At 49.8% G+C, this 10,686-nt stretch overlaps 1 protein-coding gene across 6 annotated transcripts in view; it reads right to left on the reverse strand.

Moving 5' to 3' along the window:
* The window catches only part of EBF1 (EBF transcription factor 1), a 265,338-nt gene extending 255,402 nt beyond the window's left edge, over window positions 1-9,936 (reverse strand). For all 6 annotated transcript variants that reach the window (XM_066329262.1, XM_066329261.1, XM_066329260.1 and 3 more), the window contains exons 1-4: window positions 8,998-9,936; window positions 7,538-7,694; window positions 7,165-7,228; window positions 6,903-6,958 (exon numbers count right to left, since the gene is read on the reverse strand). In XM_066329262.1, coding sequence (XP_066185359.1) covers window positions 6,903-6,958; window positions 7,165-7,228; window positions 7,538-7,694; window positions 8,998-9,131 — 411 coding nt within the window. In that variant the 5' untranslated portion in view covers window positions 9,132-9,936. The remainder of the gene's footprint in view (window positions 1-6,902; window positions 6,959-7,164; window positions 7,229-7,537; window positions 7,695-8,997) is intronic.
* Between the last annotated feature and the right edge of the window lie 750 nt (window positions 9,937-10,686).

A 10,686-nucleotide genomic window follows, 5' to 3' on the forward strand; every position in this document is an offset into this window, starting at 1 on the left:
GTCACCTCCAGACAATCACAATGGGAAGAGAGGGCTGCTAGACTCAGCTCGCTCTTCTAATACTTCCAAATATTAAAATAAATTTACCCAGCATGGGTTAGCTTGTTGCCAGTGGAGCCAAGGAAGCGCTAGAAACGACAAGCCAAAACGCAAAAATTTACTTTCTTTTTTTCCCCTGCCCTCTCTCCTCCTCTCCCCTTCCTGCTGCTGTGCTTACTTAACCTCCAGGTAGCTGCTTAAATAACTCAACTAAATAGCAATAATGAACGGGCAGAGTCAACACTGTGGTACATAATCACCTTGTCTGTTGTGTTTAGCATCAGTGATCCCTTCTTTGCGTGCATGACATTCTTCTGCCTCCCTCCACATTAAGGATTTGCTTCTCACTTTATTTGCATTCAATTATCCAAGTTTCACCCGTGCACATTTTGTTTCCTCCGCGTCAAACGCAGCTCCTCTCGCCTGCCCTATTCCTGCAGGAATTTCTAGGAAATTCTGGGAAACAGGAGGACGTGCTGGGCTCATCCCTGAGCAGCTCATCCCCATCTCCCCACTCCTGTTGCCCCAATTTACTTGTGAGAAGGGCCAACAGTTTGCCCCCATGAATGGCTGCCCGAGAGCCCTGCAGATACTCGACTGCCGCGCAAACCACTCCACTCTGAAGCATTAATTCTACAATTAGCTTCAAAAAGGAAACAGGAACTGCTAAAGTTTCAGATCGTTAGAGCTGCCAGAAGTATTTTTACAGGAAGGGTCTACTACGTTAGCGTTGTGAAAATGTTTAACTCTCGGATTTGAAAAGCTAGTCTTTTTAACAAAAAGTATCTTGAATTTTTTAAATAAATGACGCGGGATTCAAGCTCTGATGTTGGAACAGGGAGATCGTGTCGGGGTTCCCTGTCGCACCAACTATCGTCGTGATTTTGTCAAACAGGGACCACATTAATGAGAGACAAAGTGAAAGTTACAGTGCACGAACTTAGACCACAGCAGAGCTAAAAATACGCCTGCAGATACACATCAGAGTTGCACAACAAAACACCGGCAAAGGAAATGCAAAATTATAGACTTTGGGGTTTTTTCTTTTTGTTTACTTCAGGTCGTTTGAACTCGGCGGTGTTTCATAAGCACTTGAAAATAGCGTTTCTTCTCCCGAACAACTTAATCATTTCCCCACAAAATTTATCTTCCATTTTGCCAGCTGTTACTCACCCAAGTAACCTTCCTGCAAGAAGTCCCAGTGAGTAAGAATCACTCATGCACAAACGGGCTTCAAAATCAGGCCCCGAAAAATTAATGTCAAAAAATATAAGGCTTCCTCACTTCTATTTAAATAAATCTGCATAGAAGTTAAATCAAATTCAATTCACTGCTTAACAGCAAATAAAAATTACTACATTGAGCCCGTCACAGTCAACTACGTCCAAATATTCACCTAAACTTTTCAGTGACAGACCTCATTATTAAAAAAAAAAAAAAAAAAAGAAGAAATAAAAAATAAAAAGAAAGGGGGGCGATATAAAACTCAGGGCTACAGATCTCATTTAATCTACTTTTTCCTCCCTATAGACGCAGTAGGATAACGCAATAAAAGAATGGACAAACAAGCTGGAAAAATACAGAGACATATTTTGTCCTTAACCATTCCTGAATAAATCCAGATTTATGCTGGTACAAGTGAGGGCAGAATTGTCTCGTGGTGTCAGTTTGCCAGTCAAGCAATCCTGCTTTCAGAACTGGACGAAAAACAATCTTGAAGGAATGAGATCATGGTCATTATATTACTCAGTTATGTCATGGCCTTGATTTTAAAAGAGTAAGAGAAGGAGAGAAATCACCAGCGTGCATCTAAATCCACTTGCTTTCAGATTCCATCTGCCTCACAAAACAAAGTATCTCCCTCACAGAAAATAAAAGAGAAGGGAAAACTCATTAAAATTAGGGTCTTTTCCAAAACAGAACTAAAATGATTTGGAATGACGTTTACAGCTGTACACACAGGGAGAAAATAAAATCCTGGCCCCACCGAATTCAATAGGCGCTTTGCAATTGACTTCAGATGGGCCAGAATTTCACCCAGAGAGGATTAGGCTTGTATCCACTATATATCTACAGAGAAAATACTGGGAATTACATTTATTTGGCTTTGAATCCTTAACCCTCAATTACCCGAGGTTTTACCCCTTCCCCAGGCAAAACCTCAGCTCATCCCAGGGAGGTTTATCCCGGACCAGCAGCGCGGAGCTGGTCCCGGGGCGAGGACAGGGAGTTCTTGTTCTGCCTCTCCACACACATTTCAGAAGCATCTAATTATTTTATCCAGTCTCCCTCTGCCTTTGATTCACAGCCTGCTTATCGACGTATTCACACAAATTAAATAAATTTATCTCTCCTAATATGTTCATTTTTAATGGTTTTCAAACATTCACATGGAAACAGCTCTAGCGTAAATATCCCAGAACAAATGGCTGTATATTATACAGGAGGGAGCAGTTGGGCTGCCAGACTGGGAATGCACCAGGCCATCTGGCTCAGGCAGTCTCTCCAAAATCCTCAGCTTTGTTTTCACCCTCAGACTCCAAACAACACATTTTCCACTGTGATGAGTTTACATTTTCCCAAACACAGGTCCTGATCATGCATGCAAATTCCAAACTTCTCCATTCCTCTCTGTACAAGAAAATTAAAATCACCTGCGCTTCTGACATCTCACCAAAGGCACAAGAAAGCTGCTAAAATCTGGCTCAATGTAAACTTTCCCCGTCACAGGGGTTAGGTTTTGTTTTATGTTTGTGTGAAATTTCTCCAACTCTGCTGAGGCTCCTCTGAACTTATTGATAACATTTTTTTTTCCCATGCGTGTAGCTGCCAGAGAAGGGCCATGCCATGCACAGAATAGAGCTGATCAAATATCCGCAGACCTCAGAGAATGACAGACAAGTCAACAGAAAAACCATTTGCATCCAGAGTTATAGCTCTGAAAAAAAAAAACCCAAATATAAACAGGGTTTAAGTCTGAAGGAAGGATTTTTGACTCATGAGGGCTCTCAGCAATAGACAATAGCCAGCGAGCAAAACTTATGATTGTTAAGATGCCTGAGCCATATTAGCATCCGTTATATCTTATGGATGAGAACGGCTGAAGGAAAAATGGGTGGGGAACAAGTATTTCAGATTTATTTCCTCCATCTCTCCTAATAGTGAAATATCTCAACTTTATGAAAATACAGTCAAAGAAATAGAAGGCATCTCTCCTCCATAAACATATTAAAATCCTTTGAGTTGCCTAAAAACTCCAGTTTTATTAGAGCACACATATTTCACGTTTTGCAGGCAATTTCAAAATGCATCATTGTTAGAAGCAGATCTTCTGCGGGAGGAGCTGCTGCTTTATGGAAAGCAACAGCTCTAAAGTTCGGGGTCCTACAAGGTTTTAAGTGCTTTAGGAATGTGATCCTGACATAAAATGAGGTGCCAATATAACATAAAAGAAAATTTAATTAAGCCAGTATTGACACCGAATGTTGTTGCCTGAACTAGAAAGAACTCCTCTGCCACAGGAATGATTTTTGTGCAGCACTAACAATTTTCAAGTGACAGGGACACATTTCAGAAACTAACCGAGACCCCCGAAAGCCACGAAATTCCCATTTCACCCAGCACTTCTGCAGGGCCACCACCAAAGGCCAAGCACGACACCCCAAACACAACCCCAAATGAGGCACTCTGAGACCAATCCTGCCTGGGTTTCCCGTCTGGAAGTCCCACAGTCCCCATTCCCAAGGACTGAGCGTGCAGCCCCAGCTCCTGTCTGGGACAGTGCGTGCAGAGCTCATCCCACAGCCCAGCTCTGCCCTGGGATGCAGCTCCCAACACAACTCTTGGCTGCCTCAGTAGTGCCACTCTCCAGCCCCACTTCCCATCCTGCTCCACAGCTACCAGAGGAACACACGCACCAGGACTCAGAGATCCCCCTGTTCCACCCAGGACACCACTCTTGCTATGACTTTCTCAGCTGGGCACAGGCACACAAACAGACTCCTGACTTAGGCAGAGCAGGAACACTCAGGAGCAGGAATATCTCCTCTATAGAACATTACACAGCCCCCAGAATAGCCAAGCCCTGCCTACCTACTGCTATAACACGAGCTACTAATGGGACATTCACATTAAATCTCTGAGCAGCAATCCTATGCACAGAAATCCAGGTCTGATTTGCAGAAGGGCTTTTATTTTATCTTACGGAACTTAATAATCCGCAACCGAGCAAAACCTCGCAATTTGTAACTGTGACACAAAGAGAATATATTTAAATCTGAGCCGTTCATATTAAAAAATAATAGTAAAAAAATTAATATTAAAAAAAAAAAAGTCACTGATACTTTCCTGTACGAGCTGGGGAAACCTAACTCATTCAAGCTTTGCTTCTGTGGGATTTTTAATTTGCCACCAGAAACCTCAGAGTAGCTGTAATTTCAGTCTGGGAATTCACAATTATCGAGTGTGTGAATGTGCGTGTGTGAGGACTGAGCAGATACTTGCCAGCTGAAACGTGTACACTTCTGCAACAGTTTCATTTAAAAGTAATCATTTCATTATCCAATTTGTTCTGGGCGTCATGCATTAAAATACTACACCTTCAAGTAGACTGACAATATATATTTAACTTTCATTAAAAATTAAAGAATTTTCAGACAGTCTTTGCAATATTTAATTACAGTTTGATGATTTGAAAGTTACTTGAGAATCTTCTATATAATTCACTGTCATAAAATATAAATGATATATTCAACATTTGGGTGAGCTTCTGTCATGTGTTGTACTTCACTTCCTAATAAGCATTCAGTAACCGGCGCGATCCCAACTCTGAAATAATTTCACTTTTGAAAAGAAAGAATTAAAAAAGGAGAAGAAGGCGAACTCAGCGTCTGGCCCCCAAAAAAATTCGGAACGGCACATGCCACAGCTTTGACATGACAATGCCCTATTTTTCACAAGCAGTTATAGTCATGCCTAAAGAAACTACAGACATGAAATTAATATGTAAGCAAACATGTTTGCGTCTAAAACAGCCTTTTGCTCCCCGTTTTCTAATCTAAGCTCAGAGGGCTTTTGTTCTAAAATCCTCGCTTCTCAACCGCACTGCACTTTTCCCAAAATCTGTAATTTGCACTAACTTTGTTTTGCTAAGATTTCCTGAAATCAGACAGATTTTTTTCTTTCCTCCTCCTTCTTCATTGTGAACGTGCTTTAAAGCTACATGGTAGGTTTTACAAATAAACTGTATCTGGGTTTTTTTTTCCCCCTTTCTCTCCAAAGACCCTCTGATGACTTGATAATAATGAGAGACCAAGAGGTCAAACAGTGCCTTAGGATGAACTCTTCATATGCAAGATGCCTTTGTTAAGAAAATTATTTTGAATCCACTGCTCTCCATGAGTTCAGGGCTCTGTTTTCAACAGGATTATGACCACAGGCTTCTGCATTTCCGTAACGATAGGAAAGCTATTTAAAGATAATATTTATTGATAGCCTCTCTCACACGATCTACACTGAAATACACGAGCTCCAAAAGGACTAAAAAAGAGTTCATATATCAGGAAGATTTTGTTACTTTTAACACAAACTAACCAATTTGTGCCTGAAAACCAGGGAATGACATCAAACGCTTTCCAGGATTTTTTATGAAGTAGGGTGTATTGCTGCTGTTTTAATTCCTACAGGGAATGGGCTCTGTTTGGAAGTGCACAGTATAACAGAGTTCAGATGCACAGCGGATTGTCTAGTAAAATTCACCCAAGTTCCTTTTTTCTTTTTTTTTTTTTTCTTTTTTTTTTTCTTTTTTTTTTTTTTTTTTTTTTTGTTACTGTTGAAAGACAGTCTTCAATAGCAGGAAAAGATGTTTTGGGACCATCAAAGAGAGTTTTGTAAAACAAACTCAGCCCTTAGAGCTTTATGTTTTGCTGTAGAAAAGAAATCCGAATACAAGCCAAGAGTTTTGTCCCTGCAGACAACATACAAGGACTGACATTTCCTAGCGTACAAAAAAAAAATCCTTAATGTTTTTCTTAAATAAAATTTAAGAATTTTCTTTAACAAGTAAAACAGATTAGGAAGGGAAGAAACATATTTTAAGGATGAAAAGGCTCAAAAGCGATCTCAACTATTCAAAAGAAACATATTCTGAGAGAAAAATATTCTAACAGGAGCAGCAAAAAAAAAAAAACAGAGGAACAATTAAAGAAGGGGGGAAAAAAGAAAGGAGAAAAAATCGATTTGCTCAGATAATCCCTTTGTAAAAAATACTGCGTTTAAACAGAAAAATATTTTTTACAGGTAGGCACGCGCGTTATTACTCGGTTTGGGAGGTTAAAGAACAAGCTGAAAACGAGGATTAATCCACTGACAAGTCCTGCTGCCCTCCCCGAGTCCGACATCGAGCTCGCCGCTGCCCGCGCCGCGATTCTGGGGTCTATCCCGACATGCGAACCGTGTCGCGATACAAGCGCTCCTCCTCCGGCCGGCGGCAGCGCCCGGAGCGCCCGAGCCCCGAGCCGGGGCAGCGCCTTGTGCCGGCGGCGCTCGGGGGCCGCCGGAGGCCGGAGGTTAATTCTTATTAATTAAGCGACAAAACTCTCGGCAGCCCTGACTGGGACGGCTGGGAGGATCGCCTGCGGTTTTTGCTCCAGCCGCGGGCAGGGTCCCGCGGGGAGCCCCTGGCCGCCCCGCAGCCGGTCGCTGGCCGCAGCGGGAGCGGGGCCGTGGCCGCGGGAGGCGGCGGTGGCTCCGTCCCGGCCCCGCCGGGCACAGCGGCCCCGCCGCGGGGGCGGGATTCGCCTCCCGGGGCCGCCCCGACGGCTGCCATCCATCCCCCCGCTCGGCGGCCGCCCCGCAGCACCCACCTGCTTGGTCATGGAGTCGATGAGCCGGACGTAGAAATCCTGCTCCGTCCTGATCCCTGAAACAAGGCAGAGGCGTGAGGAGCGGAGCGGGGACGGCCGGCGGCAGCGAGCCGGGGCTCGCCCGAGGGCTCGGGCCTGCCGGGGCCGCCCGTGTCCCGGCACAGAGCGCGGGGAGCGGAGGGGAACCGGGAGAAGCCGGGCGCTGCCGGGCCGTGCGGCCGCGGAGGCGGCGGGGCCGACCCCGGGGGCTCCCAGCCCTTACCATTGCTGTAGAGCAGCTGCAGGCGGTAGTGGATCCCGTTGTTGGTCTTTTCGCTGTTGGCTTCCTGAAGTCAAAGACGACACGGGAGGCCGGAGGGAAAAGGAAAACAGTATCAATGAAGCTTCTCCATCACTCGCACGCCGGGTGTCCCCGGGGTTGGATGGGGCAGCTCTCAGCCCTCTCCCTTGCCCCGGGCATAGCGAAGGATCAAGGGACACCCCTGCCCCATCTGCCCTCCGGGACACGGGAAGACTGAGGCGCCCGGGAGGCTGCCGTGGCTCCCGGGACGAGCCGGTGTCGCGGCCCCGGGGGAGCGGAGCGGGGAGGGCCCCGGAGAGGCGGCCGAGCCCCCACGGGGTGTTAGGGTACTCACCTTCTCCTTCTCCACGAAGCCCACGAAGGCGGTGCGCTCGATCTCCACGGGCTGCCCCTGCCGGTCGTACAGAGCCAGGACGAAGTGGAAAAAGTTGGACTTCCTCAGGTTGGAGGGCGGCTGCTTCTCGAAGTGAGCCCGGGCCAGACCCACTCCGCTGGGACCAGAGACACGCGGGTTAGCGGCGGCTCCGACGACGCGGCCTCCCGTCCCCCCCAGCCGCCTCCCCGGCCCGTGCCTTCCCCCGCCGGGACCCGGCTGGGCCCCCCCGGGCCAGAGCATCCCTCCCTCTCCCGAGCGGCCCCGGGGCTTTTCCCTCCGGCCACGAAGAAAGAAACACTCAAACTCCGAACCCCGCCGAGCCCCGACCCCATCCCGTCCTGCGGCGAGCCCGAAGCCCCCAGCAGACCCCCAGCCCGGGCCCGGTACCCACCAGCCCTCCCCGAGGGCCGTGCCCGCTCGCAGCCGGCCCTGCATGGCGGGGCAGCCGCGCTCAGAGCCGCCGGCGCTTTGCCCCGCGGAGCAGCATCGGTCCTGCCACTTCTCAAACTCGGCTCGGAGCTGTCACACCAGCGCCCATGTGCCTTATCTTGGGAGCCTTTCCTCCCGCGCCGGAGCGGTGGGTAAACACCGAGCCCAGGAGACAACTTCAAATATTTCAGGGTTGTCCCTGCAGAAACTTTCCCTTCCTTAGAGGGCTCCAAAGGGAGGGGTGCGGGGCGAGGTGGGAGACACCGGGAGATGTCAACATTAAACTGATGCCGGCTCCAGGGCTCAAGCTGCGAATCCAGCATCAGGGTTTGGTTCGTGTTTGGGTTTGTTTTGGGATTTTTTTTCGAAGGGAAGAGGATGGGAAGAAGGAGAAATAAGAGAGAAAACGAGGCTGGGCGCAGCTTCGCCAAATCCATCTTACATTTGGAGGGATTTCTTTTTAAAAATCTGAGATAAATGGCAGTGTTTTTACAAAAGGACATCAAATTAAATTTCTCCTGGAGTACGCTTTGCAAACTACCTACTTATCGGAGGAGAAGAAGGGGAGCTGCTGATTCTGACGAGAATAGGAAAACGAGGTAGAGAAATATATTTTGGATACATCCGTGCACAACTCGCTGCTTTCCGGAGGAGGAAAGTGTCATTTGAAGATCATAAGACTAAATCAGCAGCAAACATAGTTTTGAAAACTCCTTCCTCCGAGCGAACACAAGGACCCAGAGTGATGAAACCTACCTATCCGTACCTAGCGAAACTCGCCACTTCCTTTATTGTTGTTATCATTATTTAATAAAAAGTCATTCCTACGGGACAATAGGGATAAATATTTAACTGGCGACATCTACGCGAAACTCACTGCCGGTAGCAGAGCTCCAGAGCCGGGTTTTTGTTGGCGCGGGGGGGAAAGGCGCTGCGGGCGGGGAGCGCCCCGGGGCGCGGAGCGGGGCGCGGGCGCGGAGCCTGCCTACCTCTGAGCGGCCGTGCTGGCGTCCAGGACGCCGGCTCCCTGCATCCACGTCCGCACCGCGTTCATCCCCGCGCCGAGGGGCTCTTCCTTCATGCTGCTCCCACTCCGCTGGATGCTTTCCTGAATCCCAAACATGAATCAGAAACAACAGCGCAAATCTTCCTTCTTTATTCAAATTTTTTTTAAAAAAAGTGATAAAATCGCCAGACGGACTGTTATATGTGGGGTTTTTTCTTTTTTTCTTTCTCTGGTTTTTTTTTTTCTCTCTCTCTCTGCAGCTGATCGCTGGAATCAAAGCAAGTCGGAGAAAGCAAACACAGGCACGCACATTAAAAAAAAAAAAAAAAATCCAGAGGCAATCAGAGCCCGGTTTTGTTGCTGCTGTTTGCTGCGTGTGCAGTTTGTTTGGGTGCTTGGAGGGGCTGGCGGGGTGCTGGGGGCTGGTTGCAGCGCTCGCAAGCCGGAGGAGTACTTGAAGTCCCTTTTGTATGAAGACACCCCTCGGATGGCAGCAGGCAAAAAAAAAAAAAAAAAAAAAAAAAAAAAATCTCAGATGGCAGTTTAAGAAACAATAGGACGAACGGGAGCTGCGGCAGGCTCTGCTACATCAAGTGTCATTTTCCAGTGACAAGAGAGGCAAGTCCCCCCCCTTCTCCCCTCTCTCTTTTCTTTCTTTCTTTTCTCCCTCTTTCTTCTCTCCTCTCCCAGCCGAAGCGCTCTCCGCTCCTCTCCTCTCTCCTCCCTCCTCCAGCCGCGCAGGAAGCGAGTTGCCGGAGCCGGGCGCACGCCGGGAAGGGAGCGAGAGGGGCGCACCCGCGGCGGCGGCGCGGACGGACGGCCGGAGGGAGACCCTGGGGCTCCCCGTGCCCCCTCCCTCTCCCGCAGCGCCGGGCGGACTCGCCGTCTCTCCCTATGGGAGCCACTTTGACTGTCCCCGCCGCCGAACACGAGCCCCGCAGCCCCGGCGGGCGGGGGGCGGGCCCGCCGCGGACACGCCCCCTCATTTGCATCGCGTCACCGCCCCGCCCCCGGGCCGCCGCCGCCAATGGGCGCCGGGAAAGCGCCCCGGAGGGGGCGGGGTCACGCCTCCCTCATTAGCATAGCCCCGCCCCCGGCGCGGCCGGCCCGGGGGAAAGTTGCCCCGGAGCGCCCGGGGCGGGCCCGGCGCAGCGCGGCCGCGCCTTTGTTCGGCGGCCGTGCCCCGGAGCGCCGCGGGCCGCACGGGCACCGCCCCCGCAGGGGCTCCCCCGGTCCCCGCACCGAGCCCCCGGGGCCGGCCCTCGGCAGGAGGGCTCCGCACAGCCCGCACAGCCCGCACAGCCCGCGGCCGGCACCGCTGCGTGCGGGGTGGCCGAGCCCTCCCCGCTCCCCGCGGGATCCGCTGGCAGCGCCAGGCTGCCCACCCCGACTGCCCAAAGCTGGGGGTGCCCGGTGCCCCAGCCCGGGATTGTCCCTCGCTGGGAACGCGTGTGGGGCAATCCCCGGCCGCAAAGCCCCGCTGCAGCCCCGCCGCTCTGCCCGGCTCCTGCCCCGCGCCCGGCACCGTGCGCTGCTCCGCGCCACGAGCACGCGATTTCCGAACAGGACGGTTCGCGGAGAAAGTTCTTTCTCCTTTTTTTTTTTCTTTTTTTTTTTTTTTTTTTTTTTTTTTTTTTTTTTTTTTTTTTTCCTAGGAAGTCCGATTTTTGTT

Source organism: Sylvia atricapilla, chromosome 14 (assembly GCF_009819655.1).
Source record: "Sylvia atricapilla isolate bSylAtr1 chromosome 14, bSylAtr1.pri, whole genome shotgun sequence".
NCBI classification, from domain to species: domain Eukaryota; kingdom Metazoa; phylum Chordata; class Aves; order Passeriformes; family Sylviidae; genus Sylvia; species Sylvia atricapilla.